Below are 20,797 nucleotides of genomic sequence, written 5' to 3'. Positions count from 1 at the left end.
GAACGCGCCCAAAAACGCCGACATTCACCTGGATTGTGCACGACAACCGGCCCTTTGTCCCTCCGCCATCGTTTCGTGCTCGCTACTCATTCGGGGCCACCTACGCCACGACGTGGGGTCCCGTCTTCGTGGGCCTACCCGGCCCGAGATCTTCCCCAGCAAGATCCGCGCCAAGGCCGTGTCGCTGTCGACGGCGACCAACTGGTTCTGGAACATGGTGCTGGCCTTTGGCGTCCCGCCCCTGCTGTGGAATATCTCGTACAAGATGTACTACATCTTTGGCGCGTTCAATGCGGCCGCCTTTGTGCATATGACGCTGATGGCGCCCGAGACGAAGGGGTTCACGCTCGAGGAGATGGATGATGTGTTTAATTCGGGTTTGCCGGCGTGGAAACGGTATAAGAAGGCGAGCAGGTTGGAGGAGTTGGAGAGGGAGATTGAGGCGGGTAATTTGAAGGTGCGTGGTGCGTGGTGATTTGTTTTGCTGGTGGGCTGTGTGCTGACATTTGATGCAGGTTGCTGTTCCCGTGGGTGGTCAGACTACAGCTGCGAGTACTGCTCCGCAGGCGACTGAGTCTGAGAAGAAGGCGGAGCCGACGACCACGACGGCTTAGGTTGCCCTGGGGTTTGAGGTCTTGGTGAGATTGTTGCAGTGGATAGTCTACGACTTACTTGAGAGGAAGGGGATTTTGCCAGGTGCAGGTGCCTTAACGGTCCAACTGTTAGATTGGCAACTAGCTGTAGTTAATACACACATCCTACCTGCACAAAACTCCCGGTTGGCGTGACGTTTACAGCGCAAAGATATGTTGAATGATTACCTCAATCATTTTCAGACGACGTTCACACAACACCTAAGATCAATATGTAACTCGACATACAGACATCGTGCAATGTATGTAACTCTGGCGTATGTACCTGATAGGGAGAACTTCCATGAGCAACAGCACCGTAAGTCACAATCATGCTCAAGACCGAATAGCCAAACAGTAGAACATCGAAGATGAAACTAGTTAATCGGAAACACAGAAATAAAACCCAGGCACACGAGAACTTGGTGAGACAAGAAGCCAAAACCAAGTGGGAAGATAAGAGAGAGGACAAAAAACGGAGAAAACCAAAACACCCCAACCACACATCTACATATACCCCTCACCAAGTCGACGCACCAAGAGACTCCGGAACCAGCTTGCTCTTCGCACACACCGTCTTCGCCAGCGTCTGAATCGACCCACTCGACAAAAACTCCAGCACCTGCAAATTCGCCTCAAACTCACGCGTAATAAAATTCCGAATCTCAATCGCCACGAGCGAGTCCAGCGGATAATGCGACAGCGAGCGCGTGACGTCCAGCTCCTCCGGATCCATCATCAGCACCGTGGCAATCCGATCCACCAGCCCCCGGCAGACAGCGTCCTCCGCCTCAGCGCGCGTCTTGGCCGCGCGTAGCGCCGCGTTGAACGACACCACGGCCGCGTTGAGCGAGGCGTCTGCGGCGGCGGCCTCCTCGGCCGCGAGCCGCATCGCCTTGAACTTGGCGTCGTCGGTCCAGAACGGCCGCATGCTGGCCGTGATGCGCATGCCCGTGATGGTGTGGCTGTTGCAGGTTGACGCCAGGGTGCCGTCGATGGCGGCGTTGAGGAGGGCCAGCACCTCGCTCTCGCAGATGCTGTCGCTGCCGAGATTGCGCGCGACTTCGGCGGCCTTTTCGAGGTCCTCGGCGAGGTAGCCCGAGTCGGAGACGGCGGTTAGGTCGAGGGAAGAGGCGGGCAGGCCCTGCGCGAGACGGTGCTGGACGAGGGCGTTGAGGAAGCAGTTGGCTGCGCTGTAGGCTGCCTGGCCGCGGTTGCCGACGGCGCCGGCGGCGGATGAGATGGCGACAAAGAAGTCGAGCGGGTGGCTTGTGAGGGCGTGGTGGAAGTTCCACCCACCTTGCACTTTGCCTTCGATGACCTGGTTGTATTCTTCCCATGTCATCTTTTCGAACAGCACGTCCTAAGGATTGGTTAGCGTTGCTCCGCTGGGTTGTGTAGTTTGGAGGGTTAGTTCATACCTTGAGCACCATCGTGCCGTGCACCACGCCGCGGATGGGAGGCAGGCCCTCTAGTCCAGTCTTGATGAGCTCCTCCACCTCGGCTTTGTTGACCACGTTGCAGGGGCGGACAACAATGTTGGCTCCAACAGCTTCAAGCTCGTCGACGAGTTCCTTTACGCGGCCTGTCACAGAACCGCTTCTGGACACCAAAACAATGGTTCTGGCACCCTTGGCCACCATCCAGCGCGCCATGCTTCGGCCAAGGCCTCCGGTCCCGCCAACAAGGATGTAAGTCGCGTCGGGGCGGAGAAGAGGCTTTATTTTCTTTGATTTCGCTGCCTGTGGTTCGAGTATCAGTAAGTCGTTCGAAGAAACGCCAAATGCGGTCCAAATAAACATACCTTGACAACATCGGTCGCTCTGGGCACAACGACAAGCTTCCCCGTCATGTTTCCGGTCTGCTGCGCCTTCAACGCAGATTCAACATCCGAGATTGAAAACTGCATTACAGGAGTCACAGGGCGGATCTTCCCATACTTCAATATCTGGGCAACATCCGCAAGAAGGCGCTTGACGACCTTTGGCCTCTCAGCAATCAGCATGAACATGTCTAGGGACATGAAGCTGGCGTTGCTGTCCATGCTGTCGACATCCAAACGATATTTTGAGCCGCTTTCGCGCTTGCCAATCTCGATGAAGCGGCCGAATTTGTTGAGGCACTTCCAGGACTCGCGGAGCCCGTCGCCGGTGAGGGAATTGAGGATGACATCTATGCCCTGGCCATCCGTGGCATGGCGGATCACGTCGCCAAAGGAGCTGTTGCGGCTGTAGAAGATATGATCCTCTTGTAGCCCATACTCTTTCAACAGCAGCGTCTTCTTCTTGGCGTTTCCGACAGTAACAAACACCTCGGCGCCAATCATCTGCGCGACGCAAATGGCGGCTTGGCCGACGGCGCCGGCGGCGGAGTGGATAAGAACCGTTTCCCCTTCGCCGAGCCGGCCAAGCTCAACCAGGCTGTAGTACGCCGTGGCGTATGCGAGTGGCAGACTGGCGGCGGCTTCCAAGGAAAGATATCTGGGGATCTTGAAAGCAAACGGTGCCTTTGCCCTTGCTCGCGTAGCAAAAGCACCTTGGGTAAATGCTGCCACCCGGTCGCCAGCCTGGAACCCAGTCACTTTGGACCCGACTGCTAAGACAATTCCGCTTGCCTCGAGGCCGCTGCTAGCGAGAGGTATCAAGCCCTTGGCAGCCATGCCATCCTTGAAATTGAGCCCAATGGCCTTGACCTCGATTTCGATTTCATCGTTCTCCAATGGTTGCTCAGTAGACGAATCGTCGACGAAGTGAATGGTGTCCAAGGCGCCTGGTGTTGACATCTCCATCTTCAACGCTCGGTTACCGTCCCCGAATTGGGTCGACTCGAGAACAGAAGGGTTTGTTTGGTTGTGTACGTATGCGTTCATGTCTGGATCAAGAACGATTCGTGGGGTAAAAAAGCTACCGGCCTTCTCCTTGAACTCCAGTTCTCCGGTGGCCGATGAACTCGAGCCAAACACGAAGTTGAAGACACGCAAGATAGCGTCGACGGTATCAGGCTCAGATGGGTTGGACTCGCCGTCGAGATCAAGAGTCGCAAACTTCATGGCAGTCTCCGACCGTATGGTTCTACTCAAGCCAGTCACCATGTTGGCATCCGGATTTGTGGACTTGTCGTAAGCCCCACGGACAACCCACAACACGCCCTCGACAGATGTCAAAAGTCTTTGCAGGCTCTCAAACTGAGATGGTGTGAGTGTTGCAAGGAACGGTTGATGTAGCTCGTTCAAGAAAACACAGATCTTTCCTGCAGTGTTCACGGAATCCAGGGTGCCAAAGTCGGGAAGTCTTCCTGTGGCTTGCTCCAAGGCGCTGGCCACACAGACCGCCACGATGCTCTGAGAGCTGGAGCCGTCATGGATAATGACGATTTCGGTGCCGCCGGAGAAGGGTGGGTGCTCATCTTTGGTCTGGAGAATTGGGTCCCATTCCAATTTGTAACACAGGTCTCTGGGAGCGTTGATGTCGGTCTCCGTCTCGCCATCCAGGACCGGAGAAATCGTAAGGCCATCAACGGAGATGATTGCCTGAAGGTTGTCCTCGCCCGCCACAGCAGTCATGCTGACTTTTGTTGGCTTTGGGGCGCCTGTGGCTATCTCCCCTTCGCAGACGGCGCGCACAGCGCTGCCAGGCGCTTTGGTGAAACGCCCAACGTTGAACGAGACTGTCATTCGATCTACCGAAGACGGTAGGTAGATGGTGTTGATGGCTCGGCGACCGGCGCCCACGATGGGCCAATACATCTCGATGAGGGATTCCAAAAACGCAGGCTGGATCACCGCATCCGTCAGATAACCGTTCGGCATCTCCTTTGCGACATCTGGCACAACAATATCCCCCACGGCATGAGTGTCGGATGCGCGGCAGTTGGTGACACCCTGGAAAAGGGATCCATATGCCACACCCAGCTCGGCTAGGCTGTCGTACATGGCATTGGGGCTAAGTGAGGAGGCTTCCGGCCGTCCGGTTCTAGAAAGTGCAGACCTGAGGCGAGACTCGGTATCGCAGGCTTGCCTTGCGCCGTCCACATCATTCTCGTCCGCCTCCAGGGCGGCAATGAGACCGATGCAGTGTTCTGTCCAGCCCTGATCGGATGACCATGAGCAGATTCGGAACTCATCCCAAGTGTCCGAGATTGGTTCCTGACGGGGCCTCAGGGTGATGGTCATCTCGATGTCCTTGTCTAGGATAACCAGGGGCTTGGTAATGGAAACCCCCTTCAGCTCAAACCTGTCAAGCGAAGTGGTTTTTGTAGCCGCTCTCTGAGCCGCAGCCTCGAGTGCCATCGCAATAAACCCGGCCATGGGAAATATGGTCAATGACTGGATTTTGTGGTGTTGTAACCATGGGAGATCATCGAGCCGGACAATGTTGCGCCAGGTGGGCTCCAAGTCGTTGGAGTAGTTAGCCAGGGCACCTAGGATATCATTTCTACCCCCTGGGGCATGTTTGTGCATTTTAGTCATCCGAGACTCCTGCCAGTACTTGGATGAATAATTCCACGGGTACCGAGGCAAGTCGGTCAGCAGCACAGGCGCCTTCGTTGGGGCGGGGAAGTTGATGGCGCCAAAGTCAAGGTTTGCACCCTTGGCGAACAAGCTTGCCGCGAGTTCCAACGCCGTCTCTACGGCATCCCGTTTTCGAATGAGGGCGGAGGCGTAAGGGATCTTCACGGCGCTACCGCCGAGCTCCTTCAAGACCTGCTTGATCGGCCCCTGCAGTCCCGAATGAGGTCCGAGTTCCACCAGCATGTTGACGCCATGCTTGTGCTCTCCGGTTGGCTCGAGCATGCTCTGGAGTGCCTCCGAGAAACGCACGGCGCACGTCAAGTTATCCACCCAATAGTTGGATTGCAGTTCGGTGCCGTCAACTAGATGGCCATACAGAGATGAATGGAATCTGATGTCTGTGGGAACGGGAGACCGAGCGTGGGCCAGGGATGCTCGGTACTCCTTGGCTACCAGGTTCATGTGGTGCGAGTGGTAAGCGACGTCGACCACAAGGCGCCTGTTGAAGACTTGCTTCTCCTGGCAGATGGCTTCAAGCTCGGCAATAGCGGGTTCATCCCCAGAGATGGTGAGACTGGAGGGGCTGTTATAGCAAGCAATGCGCGCTTCCTTCTCTTTCAAACCGTCGAGAATTGGCTGAAACTCTTCTTTGCTGCCACCAACAGCCATCATGCGGCCCCGAAGGTCCGGGTTTCTTAGCTTGAGAATTGGGATGAGTCTTCCGCGGTGGTATGCAATGGTCATGGCGGTCTCGAAATCGATGATCTCGGCGGCGTACGCTGCTGCAATCTCACCGCTCGAATGGCCGGCGACGGCTGTTGGGCGGATACTCCAAGACCGCAAAAGGTCAACCAGCGCCAGCTGGATAGCGGTACACGACGGCTGGCTGATATGTGCCTCGCTGACTTGGCTATCCTTTGCGCCCTTGTTTAACTCGTCTACAAAGAAAGTCAGCCAATTATCTTGGGGAGGGACCAGAGTCCTTACCTATGAGAGACCACTCCGCGCCGTTATCGATCAAGCATTTATCGGCTCGGTGAATGCTACTGGAAAAGATCGGGTACTGTTCATAGAGCTCTCGCCCCATGGCATGCCACTGTGCGCCTTGTCCTGTGAAAATGAAGCCGATCCTCAACGGCTCGATCTCCTTTCCGGGAGTGAACTTCTCGCCATTGATCGCCTCGATGAGCTCAAAAGAGTTGAGGGCGGGAATCGCAACTCTCCATTGTAGAAGAGATCGACGCTGGCCTAAGGTGTAGGCCAAGTTCGCAGGAAGGTCCTTTTGGAAGATCTCTGGGCGCTGTTCGAGGTAGATGACAATATTTTTCGTCACTTGCGAGAGTGCGGTCTTGTCATTGGCCGTGACCACAAAGAGCTTCCGTCCGTGGCTTGGGTCCTCGGGAGTATCGTTTCCAGCTGTTGGCGAAGGCCTCTGTTTGCGAAACGGGGGGGCTTCGAGGACGACGTGCCCATTCGTTCCGCCAAAGCCGAAGTTGTTGACGCTGATGTATTTCTTCCCCTTAGGCCACGGCCGTTGGGAAACAGGCACTTTAAGGTTCCACTCCTTCCACGGAATCTTTGGGTTTGGTCGCTTGAAGTCGTAGTTGGGCAAGATGAAGCCACGCTCGAGCATCAAAGCGGCTTTGATGATCCCGGCAATTCCTTTCTAATGTCAGCGAGAGTTTTTGGAAAACGAGTTCTCCGTCTTCATACCTGAAGCACCCTCGAGATGACCGATGTTGGATTTTACAGAACCAATCCACAATGGATCACGTACTGTCCTCTTCAAACCCAGCACGTTGCGAATAGCAGTGGCTTCGATCGGATCCCCGACTCTCGTGCCTGTTCCATGCGCCTCGACAAAACCGCAGGCATGAGGATCTAGCCCAGCATTTCTGTACACTTGCCTCATAAGGTCCTCTGTGACACCAAGTTAGCTCAACTCATATTTCAACACAAAGGGGTGGTGTAAGCTAGGTACCTTGGGCTGCCCCGTTAGGCATGGTGATGCCGGGCGTCTTTCCATCCTGGTTCAGCCCGGTTCCAGCAATGACAGCCCGAATGGTATCATTGTCCCTGATCGCTTGATCCAGCGGTTTCAGCACGAGCATGCCGCAGCCTTCGCCACGCCCAAACCCGGTACCCCGATCATCGAAGGCAAAAGAGCGGCCCGTGTCTGAGAGTAACCTGAACCGCTTGTTAGCCGCAAAACCAGTTGCGGAAACGCCTCCCCGCACGCCTCTTACCTGCAAGTGGAAAACGAGACCCAAAACTCGGGCAGCATGTTCAGATGGCAAGCGCCGACCAAGGCGCAATTCGTCTCACCAGATCGTAGGCTTTGGCATGCTAAATGTACGGCAACCATGCTAGACGAGCATGCCGTATCTGAAGTGAAGCTTGGCCCTCGCAGATCAAAGAAGTGTGAGATCCGGTTAGACTGCATGGCATATGCACATCCTGGCGGGCCCAATCCGTCAGTGATCTTACTTGACAACCTACCTGGGCGCGTACGGGGGTCACTTACCGGTCGCCTGATGCATGGGGATGGTATCGGAATCCCGGAATAAATGTGACTCGTACTCGGGGAAAGAACCGCCGACGAAGACGCCTACGTTCTGCCCAACAACGTCATGTTTCGGAATCCCAGCGTTTTCAAGCGCCTCAAATGTACACTCAAGAAGGAGGCGTTGTTGGGGGTCCATAGAAATGGCTTCCTTCTCTGTAAGCCCGAAGAAGGGGGCATCGAATGCAGCGAGGTCGACGTTGAGAAAGCTGCCACCAACCGGGTTCGCGGCACCGCCCTTGCCCGGGTTCGGGTGGTAGAACCGAGCGTTGTCGAACCTTTTCTTGGGTATCTCGGTCCATCCTGACCGGGCACGGGTGCAGAGCTCCCAGAATTCGGCGGGAGTGGCAACATTCCCCGGCATGCGGCAAGCCATGCCCACGATCGCGACGGGCATCGTTTTGTGGGGCCTCGAGATCCCATCGGGGACACCGTTGGCGCCGTTGGTAAAACCATTGGTTGTTCCATTTGAATATCCGTTTGAGTGTCCATTTGTATACCCATTGGTATGCCCGTTGGTATGCCCGTTGGTGTGCCCGTTGGTGTGTCCATTGGTGTACCCGTTGGTGTACCCGTTGGCGTGCCCGTTGGTGTAGCTGTTGTCATAGCCGTTTACTTGATAATAGCCGTTGACACTCTCTCCAGAAGGGCTGGCAATGGAGCTAGAGTCTGTGGTGACGGCGGTAGGCGCCATGGCGAGGAGCTTTGCAGGAGCGAGGCCGTGGACGGCGTTTGCACGGGTGTTCCAACCACAGCAATGGTTCAACGCCTGGCAGTTGTGTGGAACATAGGACAACTAGAGACACTAAGAGGGGACGGCTTGCTCATTGACCGGACCAGAAGTATCTAGGAGAGCCAGGCTAGCACATGTCCTTTTTATGCGAGAGAGATATCCAGAAAGACCTGGCCACTTGAGCCAGCGGAGTGGCCAAACAAGTCAACGACCCTGATCGCCTCCTCGCTTCGAAAAACATATTGAAGGCTACGCGCAAGCCCTTCATCCGAACGACGTGTCGATTTGATAGTCACCGGCCCCCCGGTGACGGACTGACAGTCGCATTGTGCTATATGGGGTTGCAACGTCCGATCCGGCAGCGCCAACAATAATGCGCGGTAATATGGTCCGTGTTAGACGACACTATCGGCTAACAGTCACGGCTCACGCGTTTGTTCGCCGCCATGGGGCATGGGCCTCGAATCTTTCCAGGTTGCCCTCTTCTACCCCACCAAAGGTAAGCCTCAGGATCCCTGACACGGGATAATGGAAGCATATCCTCAGATAGCGGGAGCCACACCCCCACCACTCTGCCAAAATACATTTTGCGCAGTTGGTACCCTTAGGGGGGGCGTACGGGGAGTCGTAAATTTCCATCTCCCTGGGAAAGCAGCTCGGAGCATGGGGGCCGCCTCCCCCTTCTTTCCCGTACCTTCGCGTGAGGTTCCGCGGCAACGACCTAACGCTGGGGTCCTACGGCTGGGGCCTGGGGACATACAGCGACGATCGGTCACGAACAGTCAAATTGGGGAAGAAAAATGACAATCCGGGGACGACAATTTGGTACACATGTGAGCTTGAGATTTCCCGAACCACTGGGTTCCCAGTAGCCTCACCACGCAGCCAGGCATGCCAGGCATGCCAGGCCAGCTGCTGGTGGATTGGGTCTGAGACAATGAGCTGGGGCGGATAGATCGACAGCGGCTAATGTCGTCGATAGTGATTCGTTGTCGTGAAAGAAGGTCAGTCGATGGCGGCGAAGGGAGGAAAGAAAGTATGTCAATGTAGCAATCGATCGGCGCTTGCCGAGAAAAGAGGGCAGTGGCAGTGGCATCACAACAAGTACCGATAATTGGGAAGGAACGGTTGACGTTCAGCGGCGCTCCTTATCGATAACTACCAGCCAATAAGCGTGTTTATCGCTCCCCTGCAAAGAGGTGCAGGGGAGTTATCGGTACTTGGGCCGGGTGCTGATCCCCACTGCTAGCGCCAGTACCCGCCCTGAGCCGCCCCGAGCTGTGTGGGGAAGCTGTGTGGGGAAGGAGACGCATGACAACGGCAAAAGTCCCGATTAATCTAACTCAATCCTCCATGTCGATACTTGGAGCTTCCTATGGAGCTATGCTATAAAGTTTTTTGTGGTGAGCAAGTAAACACGCCCGGGCAGGCCATGAGCTATTATCAATTGCAAGCCGCCCAATTCTCAACCCATCGCGCAGGCACCGGGAAACATGGGCATCTCTACCGATGAAAAGATGATGGAAGGCACGACGGACCTACCACATCTCCATCCATATCAATCAAGCTTTTCACCGGGCCCTCTTTTGACAGTTCTTCGGAAGGTACCTAGGTACGTATGAATAAATGCCCGCACACTTTACGTTTTATCCCCGAAGCCTAGTGTCCCTCGGGAGATCAGGTTCTCCACCCCCACTTTCCGCTGTCTAAGGTACTCAATCACCTAGAGGCAACAGGCCAACAGCACAACCCAGTTGGTCCATACTGTGGGATCACGGCTACATGTCACACATGCCGACATACGTAGCCGTCCAGCAAGGATACTGCCCCCGATCCGGCACGGCTGATCAACTCGGATCAACATGACATGCCCTTGAACAAAAGAATAAGATATTAGGTGCATGTACGTGCAATTATCATATATCTCAGACGGGAAAGCCGATCAGCCAAACTTTATAGTATTCGCCAGCTTCCCATTTCAGCATCTCATTTCGGGTCGCGGCCGAAGAGGCTGCCATCATCACTTTGTAATTCGGAGCTTCATCCCGAACCCGATCCAAGGCTCTCCTTGTCACATGCTTGCGCGTCCACAGGTTTCGTCTACCATTGATATGTAGGTTTTGCTTCCAGAAGAACGTTTAATCTAGCCGTGTCTTGGTATTTTGCCTCAACCTGGTCTCGTGGTAACTTCTTCGCGCTGCTTCCCAGTTTCGAGTTGAATATGTGCAATTTTACCCCTACCCAAGCGCCCGTTTCTGTCCGCTACCACAGCATTCCGGGTTATTGTGTCCGGTTCAACAGAGTGATGAGTGACGCATTCCCGAGTTTACGTTGCATGGCGATGAAATCCAATTGCCGAGCTCGAGTACCAAGTGGCAACCCGAGAAGACCAAGCTCAACGTATTCGGATCTGAGAAACTACCACTTAGAGCCACACAGTTCCTCCCTAAGATCATCACCCTCTTTACATTCTCCAATTCAAGCGCAAACCGAGCCAAGGCCACACTGCCTATATTCGTTCGCCCGGAGACTCCAGTATCTCCCAACATGAAGATATTGTGCCTTCCTGGCGCCTATGGCAGCTCTGATGTCAGTAGCACAAGCGCCCATTCGACCTTCTCAATGATGCCGTTAGCTAACAGCCACACAGAAGTTTCAGGTGCAGTTGGGTGAGTCCCACCCATCTACAACCACAGGTTCTCCCTCCCCCTTGGTCACTAACCGCTATGTGAAGCACCTCTCGTCAAGGAACTAACCGAAGACGGAACGGCAACGTTCCACTTCATCCACGGGCCGTGCAAAGCTGTTCCCCCAGAGGGATTCGAAGATTACTTTGGAAACCCGCCGTACTTCCGTTTTATCGAGCCAGACAAGGACGTGGAGCAGACGGATGAAGATGACATCTTGATGAGGATCCGGGATTTCCCCGACTGCGAGACGCCTGAGGACACTATGCGCGAGCTGACGCGGGACGGTATCGCGACGACACACCGCAGCACCGACAACGCGATGAAGTACCTGCTCAAGATTATGCACGAGCAGGGCCCATTTGACGCCATCATCGGGTACTCGGAAGGCGCAACAGTGGCTGCCACACTCCTGCTTCATGAGCAGCGAAGGTTCAAGAAGAAGAATATTCCACCAATGTTCAAGTACGCCATCTTCTTTGCGGGGTGGCCTCCAATGGACCCGGACCGCCACAGCATGATTCTAAGCGACGAGTCGGACGCCATGATCGATATCCCAACTTGCCACATCAGTAAGTGCCAATCCGCCTCCAGGACGTATCACAAAGTCGGCAGGGCATGCTGACAAGAATTCAGTTGGTTCGCTTGACCCCTATGTCCACGGGTCCATGGCCCTCTTCAACGTCTGTGACCCAGACACTGCCTACATGTTTGATCACGCAAAAGGTCACACTTTACCGCGGGATAAAGATACCGTCAGGGAACTCGGGGATGTTGTCCGGGAAGCAATCCAAACGTACGGAATCGGCATCCGCTGACCCGATGCTACGTTTATTTCCTTGGTCATGCATTGCCGATTGTCAGGTTTCTCGCCCATTTTACTCGGTAGACATCGTTTTCCCTCTAAAGCTACACGCCATTATTCTCCATTATTCTAGCCCATACAAACGGAATTGCTGCCGCTTGCCGTCCACTTTGAAAAAAGTCCATGGTTGAAACGTTGAATGTCAAGTGCGGTCCGAGACAGTTCTAAATCGAAGATATTACCGAAGTCACGAATCATGTCGGTTGCGCTTCTAGTTCGAGTCTGGAACGTTACCTTGGCTCCAGCGGCCCGGATTCAATAGCACGTTCATGAAAAGCCACTGCTACTTTCGTCATCAGGCGTTCTGTCTTGGTCTAGAAGAACGGGTTCACTCTAATATTCTGCAGCGCGTACGGCAAATCCGGGATACTGCTGATGATGCCATCGCTTCCCATGAGATAAGGCTACCCGAAAACGCCCGCGGTAATCCACTGCAGCCCGCCTTGATTGCGAGGGCACGATACATAGGTGGGGGGTTCAGATTGAGTCTGGCCGCACCCGTGAGGTTGACGTACCTGCAGACAAGGAGGGTTACGGGCGCGGCAGAGAACCCCTGACACAGGGTCCCTCTCAGTTGCGGGCATTAGGGGGGGTTAGAAAGATTGCGTCACCCCCCCCTCCTGTCTTTCAGACTCGTCTAGACTTGCGAGTCTTCCAGAGTGCTTCTGCCGTCGCATCAACAGTCTTGAGTTCACGGCTAAATCAGCCCCATAACGGATGTCGTTATGTGACCGCTGTCTATAGAGCCGGGGAAGGTTTAAGGCACAGGGGGAGTGCCGGTTTATTATCCGAAAGCCGAAACGCAGTCAAAAGCCGGTACCAGGGCAATACCGCCGCATTTATTCTGACACATCTGCTTCCTAATTCAGCCGGATCGACGAATCGCCTTGAGCAGATCTTCCATCTTATACGTTACTTGTGAAGCAACACCCAGGCGATGGCAGTGTTTTCAGTGGCTCTTTTACCTTCCATCTTCGGGTATTCAGCAGCCTTCATCGTAAGCGTAATGCACCCCAGATGGTCGGGAAGTGGATGGTCTCGGTGGTCTATCTTGACACGGGAAAGATCACCTTGAACCAGACCCCAATGAAGGGAAGATATGCCTCTTACAGCCCCCGGGGGTGATGGACTGCAATCACAGCACTCGACCCATTCCAGCCAGTTGGCAAAATCCCGTCTGAAATCCCCCCTTGCACCGGACGCCAACAACGAGCCGTGGCGGCTCGGATCTGTCCCCGAATAGCGCGATACTATCAGCCCATGCCCATTTCCCCCCAGGCAGCAGAGAGCCATAGCTCCATGGTACTCCTTTTCTTTTCGCTTTCACCGCTTTCGACCCCTGAATCTTGCGACCCCCTGCGAGTTGGACATTGCCTATCGCGGGCGATGCGCTTAGCAAATCGGTACTCTCCCCCTCGGGTCCCTTGGCACCATACCCTAGGCCAAATTACACTTTGATTGCCGGCATATTGGCCTCGTCATGGAAGCGGAACCGGTAGTGAGTTCTATACGGCCACACTCCCGTCACGACTCCCGCTCAATCGCTTATTTCTCTGTCAGTCTAGCGGAGGCAGCTGTCACCCACCAGGAACATTATGTCACGCCGCCCTTTTTCCTCGTGGTTGCGGCTCCGGAGTCTGAAGTCCCGCCTGCCGTTAACTGGTGTGCTCAGGGGGTGACTTGGGGACACCCATGACGGTTACTGCGCTTAGAGGGACAACTTGGTCTTTTGCCATTCTCGCTGCTCCCCTCCCATACTCCAGACTCGACACTGCGATACAAGTTTGCGTAGTACTGGGACCCAACGTTCTACTTTCATCTTGCCGTCAGGCACACATGAGGGCGTTCTAACGATCTCGAGCCGGTGGTGGCTCTAGCCCGTCTGTCTTGGTTATTTCCAGGTTCTGGGCACCCCCCATTCACAGTCCACCCCCAAGGCGACTCGTCCTGGACCACTCAACGTAGCCCCCATGTTGAACCCTGCTTGGCTCACCAAGAACGCCAACTGTATATCCGGTTTCTACTCTCAACCGAGGCCTGTGAGAGAGCATGCTAACCTCATGTAATACAGTGTCTAGTACAACACTCATGAGAAACGTCGGCTTAGATTCAAAATCTCACAGATACTGAGACAATGGCTCATTCATCTCCCCCGGCCACAGAGGAGAAACGGCCATCCCTTCCAGGATCTCAGCGCAAAACGGCATTGAGAGATTTTATTGTAAGGTTTCTATTTGTATTCCATACCATCACTGATCGTATGCACTTACCAAATAAGCGCATCTTCTCGTTTTCGACATGGCTGGACAAAGCAATCTTCGTCGTTGCTCTGGTATCCTCCCTAGGGGTTGGCGCCACCATGCCCGCTATGAACATCATTTTCGGTATGCACCTTGCAGAAAACGATCACCTCGAGTCTTGGGCCCTACTAAGCATAATGCAGGTCGGATGGTGGGTTCATTCACCGGATACTTCAGCGCGGATCCTTCAACGACTTATGAAATGTTCAACGACGCCATTAATACATGCGCGTAAGCATCATGGCCCTGCCCAAAGTCAAAGGCACCCTGACTCAAATTATCTAGGCTATATCTTGTCGGCCTATTTGGTATCCGACTCGCTCTTGACTACGTAGCCTATGTAAGTGCTATGAGCTTCACGAATTTTCATTGTTCTAACGGATTTACCATTCAAGATTGGCTTCCGGACATGTAGCATGAGGATTTCAGCGGCGATCAGACTTGAATACTTGAAGTCACTCTTCGCACAGCCTGTCTCCACTCTCGATGTCCTCCCGCCCGGGCAGACGGCCGCCATCATTACCCTCACAGCAAGCACGCTACAGTCTGGGATATCTCAGAAGCTCTCGGCTCTACTTCAGGCGGTATCAACCGTTGTTTCTGCCTTCATCATCGCCATGTGCTACAGCTGGTCACTTGCCTTGATCACCAGCAGTGGTCTGGTCTTGATTATCGCGACCTATGTGACAACCACCCCTCCTCTAGTCAAGCGACTGAACGAGGTACAACACGCGGACATCCAAGCTTCCACCGCCGCGAATGAAGTTTTCAGTTCCGTCAGAATGGTTGCTGCTTGTGGGGCAGAAGAGAAAATGCTGAGAAGATATGCGAAGTGGGTGGATGAATCTCGCCGCCGTGGTCTGAAGATGTCTCCCATCATCGCAATACAGCAAGCTCCAAGTAAGTTCCATGGCCCGAATAATGTTAACTAGTTGTGTCCAGCGGATACTAACCAACTAAAACCTTGTTACAGTCCAGTTCGCCGTGTACAGGTAGGCTTTAGCTGTGATCATTGCCCGTATCAGTGACCTTGACAAGAAGTTTCTTTCTTTTCAATATTCTCAACTCATAAACTAACAATTTGCAGCACATTCGGTCTCTCGTTTTGGTACTCTCTCAAGATGCACATGGACCTACAAATCAGCAGTGCGGAAACCCTGATCGTGTGAGTCTGAATACCTTTACCCCTGACTAACCACTTCCCCGGCCAAAACTAACGAGTTTTTTTCACAATGGCTAGTGTCCTCATGTCCGTCATGCTCATGACCACCGCCATCAGCGGCATCACAGCTCCGTTGTCCGCCGCCGCACGAGCTGCGGGAGCAGCCACGATATTCTACAGTATCATTGACGCTCCGAAGCCTGACAAGTCTGGCGTTAAGCACCCTGAGGTGTCCGCATCGGCCGACATTGTTCTTGATCATGTCAACTTTGCTTACCCCACCAGGCCAGGTCTTAAAGTCCTGGATGAGCTATGCCTTCGCTTCCCCGCTGGCAAGGTGACTGCAATTGCTGGGCCATCCGGTTCTGGAAAGAGCACCATTGTCGGGCTGTTGGAACGGTGGTATGAGATCGAATCGCCAGACAGCGGTCACAAGGTATACGCCTATTTTCTCTTTCTATCAACCCATCGTTTTGCCTCAACTGACATCAAGAACCAATATTACAGAGCCTATCCTGGCGTAACGGCTCCATTACTATCGGTGGCCGGCCGCTAAGAGAGATTGATCTGAAATGGTGGAGGAACCAAATTGGCCTTGTCCAACAAGAGCCATGTCTCTTCAACAACACTATCTACGCCAATGTCGAGTTTGGCCTCATCGGTACTGAATGGGAGAGCTCGGATACAGAGACGAAGGAACATCTTGTGAAGCAAGCATGCATTGAAGCCTTCGCAGACGAGTTTATCAACCGCTTGCCTGATGTAGGTCTACTCGCCTCCCCCATCGCAACCTCAACCGGTGCTGACACACATCAGGGATATTCCACCACAGTAGGAGACGCCGGGATCAAACTCAGCGGTGGTCAGCGCCAGCGGCTGGCCATCGCGAGAAGCATTGTCAAGCGGCCGAAGATTCTGATTCTAGACGAGGCAACAAGCAGCATTGATGTTCGAGGAGAGCAGGTTGTTCAAGCTGCTCTGGATAAGGTGTCAAAAAACAGAACAACGCTCGTCATTGCACACCGCCTAGCTACTATTAGAAAAGCAGACAACATTATTGTCCTTCGGAAGGGCGTAGCGGTACAACAAGGCACCCATGATGATCTCATGGCGCAGACAGGGGGCGCATATTTCGCCTTGGCCACCGCTCAGCAACTCGCGACGGCATCCGAAGAGCAAGAGGCCGATATCTTACCGACTGGGAATGTTGAGGTTACCGAGAAGAAGAGCATGGCAACAATCGCAACCGAGACGACATTGGTCGAGTCAGCCTCTGACAGGGGGGGCGATTCGGAAGCCCAGTCCAAGGCCCGTGGGTTCTGGAGGACCTTCTTTTTGCTCCTTGGCGAGCAAAAACATCGAAGGATGTGGTACACAATACTTCTTCTCAGTGCCATAGGTGGGGGTTGTAAGTTCATGCAATTTTTTGATGTTGGCTCTGTCCAGTCCGTTAGGACACTAACAGAACTTGCTATTCAGCCAGCCAACCCATCCAAGCATACCTGTTCGCAACCGAGCTTACACTCTTCCAGTTCTGGGGGGATTGGCTCCCCGCTGCCGCAAATTTCTGGAGCTTGATGTTTGTTATGCTCGCTCTCTTTGTGGCGGCTAGCTACTTTGCATTGGGATGGTCTTCATCCACCATCGCCTTCGTAAGCAGCCCCGACTCCCTCCTGACTCAAGATAAAAAGCTGATTCAAACAGCACATTACCCACTACTACCGCGGGGAATACTTCAGCAACATCCTTTCCAAGTCGGTAGCCTTCTTCGATACCGACGCCCACTCCGTCGGCGCTCTCACGGCTCAGCTGGCCACTGATCCGAGCCAGCTCCAGGAGCTTCTTGGTACAAACATGGCGTTTGTCGCCATCTCCATTCTCAACATCGTTGGTTGTTCAGCGATTGCGTTCTATTTTGGCTGGAAACTCACCATAGTAACCCTCTGCTCTTCGATGCCCCTGATTATTGGCGCGGCGTTTTTCAGGATCCGACATGAAAGGCAGTTCGAGAAGATGAACGACGAAGTCTTTGCAGAAAGTGCAAAGTTTGCTACTGAGTCTATCGGGGCGTTCAGGACTGTCTCGGCCTTGACGCTTGAGGATACCATCACTCGGCGTTACAAGACCCTCCTCCGAGAACATATCAACAAGGCATTTTGGAAATCAAGTTGGACAACCCTCGTATTTGCCGCGGCAGACAGTGTTGTTTTGCTTTGCATGGCTTTTGTGCTCTGGTAGGTTTGGAACTAGACTGAGTTTGAACCATCGGTTGATCTTTTGAAGGTACGGAGGCGGGCTCATGTTGAAGGGCGAGTATACCTCATTTCAGTACATGGTTGTTTACATCGCGGTGATGCAGGTAAATCCCCCTCCCCCATACATCGTTACACGGCCACTAATCTGTTCAGGGGGCTCTCGGTACAGGGCGATGGCTCAGCCATTCGCCGAGTATGTCTCCTCGCTCTGTTCGTTGGATTCAAAACTGACGGCGGAAACAGACCTTGCAAAAGCCTCGCTATCGGCAAACCGAATCATAAGCATGAGGGGCACTGATCAGGTTAACGGGAAGCTCATTTCTCTTGATGTTGGAAACATTGGAGAGGATGACATGGGGGTCAAAGTCCAGTTTCAGAACGTGTGGTTCAGATACCCCACTCGAGATGTGCCCATCTTGAATGGTCTCAACTTGACGGTAAGCAAATCACGCTTTCCGACGAATTAAGCCCACTGACAGTCCTATAATAGATCGAGAAAGGGCAATTCGCGGCCATTGTCGGCCCTTCAGGTACACCACTCACCATCTTACTATTACAATCCTCAGCTGATGATGACAAGGATCTGGGAAAACCACCGTCATCTCATTGCTCGAGCGGTGCGTAGCAATAATCCCAAAACATTATGACCTGAAAAACTAAAAAGACCGGTCCCAGATTTTACACCGCGAACGCCGGCCGAGTTGCCTACAATGGTCTGGATATTTCTGATCTTGACCTGAGGAGTTACCGCACAGACATTTCGCTTGTGTCTCAAGAGCCGAATCTGTTCGACGGAACCCTCCGAGAAAACATTCTCTTGGGAGTTGATGAAGAGACGGTAAGTGAAGAACAACTCCAGCAAGCGTGCCGTGACGCAGAGATCCACGACTTTATTGCATCACTTCCAGACGGCTACAATACACAAGTGGGCACGAAAGGGGTGACGCTATCTGGCGGACAGAAGCAACGCCTCGCAATCGCCAGAGCACTAATACGGAACCCTCGCCTACTACTCCTGGATGAAGCTACTTCCAACTTGGACGCCGAAACCGAAAGATCAGTACAGGAGGTTTTCGAAAAGAACAAGAAGAACAGGACGATGGTGGTGGTGGCTCATAGGTTGGCGACGGTGCAGAACGCCGACGTGATCTTTGTCCTTGCGGATGGCCGGGTGGTAGAAAAGGGAGATCATTCTTCGTTGCTAAACAAGCGGGGGATATATTATCAAATGGTAAGTCTCCCCAGTACTTATCCCGGTTGGCTTTCGTTCTTGACATGGAGTCTAACACTTTACGGTGCCAGTGCCAATCACAGGCCTTGGACAGGTAGTGGCCAAGGTTCATATTATTATTTATTATTATTTCCTACACCGATATGCCCGTGGGCGCGCCGGTCCTTCTACCGCTATTTACAGAGAAAACCGTACTCTATGGGCCGGACAAAAACCTCTGCCTACCCCTTCGCGACTACAATGTATGAATCCATCTTACTACGAAAAGAAAGGAGGCCATTTGCCGGCCTCCGGACTCTCTAGCCCTCTCCCTCCACTGTTTCTAGCTCTAGCCTTCTGGCTAGACTGTACTCCAGTAGCCGGCCAGAGTCCATCAGCCAGCCCAGGACCTTCCTAACAAGCCTAACGCTCCGGGCACCTACTTCCCGTAGTACGGTTTGTAAGTCCCCATGTGACCGAATCTCCCGGTGCTCCCACGGTCTCTGTAACGTTGGGTCAGGGCACCAAACCACCAAGTGCTCCACTGTCTCCCTGCCTTCCCCGCACCCGCAGTAGGGGGTACGGACCTCTGGAACCTTAACCCTGAATAGGTAGTCCTTAAGGCCTATATCCCCTATACAGGCCTGGGAAAGAAGGGTACTCTAGGCCTTCGTAAGGCCCTCGTACCTCTGTAGGGCTTTTTTCGGGAAAAGGAGAGCTGGGGGGTCTTCATCGGCCATCCTTCTACCAACCCCCTCTTGCCTTGGTCTCTGTTGCTCCCACCGGGCCTGCCAGGCTAGTTCCATCACTTCGTCGGTTTTCAACTTCTTGCCTCTGTTTTCTCCTGTCTTCCACCTCTGGCTAGCCCACCGGCCCACTACAGTAGTGGCTTGCTCGGTGGGTATTGGGGCTGCGGGCCATGACGGGGCTTCTGTCCTCGGCCCTTCTTCTTCTTTCTAAACCTACGGTAGACTCTGTTGCAAGCCTCTGTGGTCAAGTGCCCCGGGGTAGTCTTTGGGGCTTCTGGTCCCGCCCCTGTTTGTAGGGTCTCTTTGCGTTAGCCGGTCTTCGAAGTCGGCAAGCCGTTTGTTGAGGTAGAGGTCCAGTGGTGGCACCCAAGCCTCCGTCTCTAGGCACCTAATAGGGGCCGATTTATAAGCTCCAACCACTATGCGGAGGCTCCTGTTCTGAGCTTTCGACAGAACCTTTGCGATCCCTTTTGGCTTGTTGGGCCCCCCTGGAGCTGTTGGCTGGTGGTAGCTAGAGGCTCCGTAGGCTATAGCACTGCGAATGCACTTGGTGTACACCTCTCGGGCCCGGGCAAGGCCCTCGGGCCCCAAGTCTTGGCCGCAATCCTTGACAGGGCAAAGTCCTGGGTCCTTAGCTTCCGTTCAACTGCCTGGCAGTGAGCCCTCCATGATAGCTTCCAGTCTAGCCAGACCCCTAAGAACCGGGCCGAGCCCACTGGCTTAACCGTACTATAGCCTCCGTTGCCCCCTGGGTGGGCGAGAGCTACAAGGTCCTCCCACTGCTTCCGGCCTTTGTTGAAGTGAATTAGCTCGCACTTCTGGGCTGCGAAGGCCATGCCCCGAGTGCTTGCCCACTGTAGGCAGGTCTTCCAGGCTTTTTCTAGCTGTTGAGTGTTGGCTGTTGAGTTCTTTCCAAAGGCTAGAAGGTTTGTATCATCGGCAAAGCCCACTATGCTGACCAGTGGGTGGTCTTTCTTTAGAGCCTTATACAGCGATGCGATATAGAGGATAAAGAGGACCGGAGACAGCGGAGAGCCCTGGGGGACCCCTGCAACCACTGGAATGTCCTCCGTCTGTTGGCCGTCGAAGTGGAGGATCGCCACTCTGTTGCTTAGCCACGCTCGCACCCAC

The 20,797-nt window shown here is 53.9% G+C and overlaps 5 protein-coding genes across 5 annotated transcripts in view; 3 read left to right on the top strand and 2 right to left on the bottom strand.

The window, feature by feature from the left end:
- Window positions 1–614, top strand: part of CHGG_08747 (uncharacterized protein) — a gene marked incomplete at both ends in the record, with an annotated part of 2,155 nt that extends 1,541 nt beyond the window's left edge. Inside the window, 2 exons of the mRNA XM_001226673.1 lie at window positions 160–457; window positions 516–614. Of these exons, the coding sequence (XP_001226674.1) occupies window positions 160–457; window positions 516–614 (397 nt within the window). The remainder of the gene's footprint in view (window positions 1–159; window positions 458–515) is intronic.
- A 538-nt stretch (window positions 615–1,152) lies between these two features.
- CHGG_08746 (uncharacterized protein) lies at window positions 1,153–8,399 on the bottom strand (the record flags this gene model as incomplete). The annotated part of the gene is made up of 8 exons (XM_001226672.1): window positions 1,153–1,995; window positions 2,054–2,374; window positions 2,437–6,080; window positions 6,130–6,808; window positions 6,920–7,062; window positions 7,124–7,329; window positions 7,389–7,488; window positions 7,667–8,399. 8 exons carry the CDS (start codon window positions 8,397–8,399, stop codon window positions 1,153–1,155), a joined length of 6,669 nt encoding a protein of 2,222 aa, XP_001226673.1.
- Window positions 8,400–10,985: 2,586 nt separating this feature from the next.
- CHGG_08745 (uncharacterized protein) lies at window positions 10,986–12,547 on the top strand (the record flags this gene model as incomplete). The annotated part of the gene is made up of 4 exons (XM_001226671.1): window positions 10,986–11,027; window positions 11,089–11,107; window positions 11,173–11,697; window positions 12,309–12,547. 4 exons carry the CDS (start codon window positions 10,986–10,988, stop codon window positions 12,545–12,547), a joined length of 825 nt encoding a protein of 274 aa, XP_001226672.1.
- A 1,577-nt stretch (window positions 12,548–14,124) lies between these two features.
- CHGG_08744 (uncharacterized protein) lies at window positions 14,125–18,447 on the top strand (the record flags this gene model as incomplete). The annotated part of the gene is made up of 14 exons (XM_001226670.1): window positions 14,125–14,211; window positions 14,269–14,374; window positions 14,434–14,521; window positions 14,576–14,630; window positions 14,761–15,190; window positions 15,264–15,282; window positions 15,378–15,455; window positions 15,531–15,888; window positions 15,960–16,860; window positions 16,932–17,104; window positions 17,157–17,686; window positions 17,736–18,144; window positions 18,198–18,237; window positions 18,383–18,447. The coding sequence occupies 14 exons, from the start codon at window positions 14,125–14,127 to the stop codon at window positions 18,445–18,447; spliced, it is 3,339 nt and encodes a 1,112-aa protein (XP_001226671.1).
- Window positions 18,448–19,237: 790 nt separating this feature from the next.
- Window positions 19,238–19,657, bottom strand: CHGG_08743 (uncharacterized protein; the record flags this gene model as incomplete). Its single annotated transcript, XM_001226669.1, has 2 exons — window positions 19,238–19,520; window positions 19,605–19,657. The coding sequence occupies 2 exons, from the start codon at window positions 19,655–19,657 to the stop codon at window positions 19,238–19,240; spliced, it is 336 nt and encodes a 111-aa protein (XP_001226670.1).
- Window positions 19,658–20,797: the final 1,140 nt, after the last annotated feature.

This window comes from Chaetomium globosum, genomic scaffold, assembly GCF_000143365.1.
Source record: "Chaetomium globosum CBS 148.51 scaffold_6 genomic scaffold, whole genome shotgun sequence".
Lineage (NCBI taxonomy): Eukaryota > Fungi > Ascomycota > Sordariomycetes > Sordariales > Chaetomiaceae > Chaetomium > Chaetomium globosum.
This window is presented reverse-complemented; position numbering and strand designations above follow the sequence as displayed.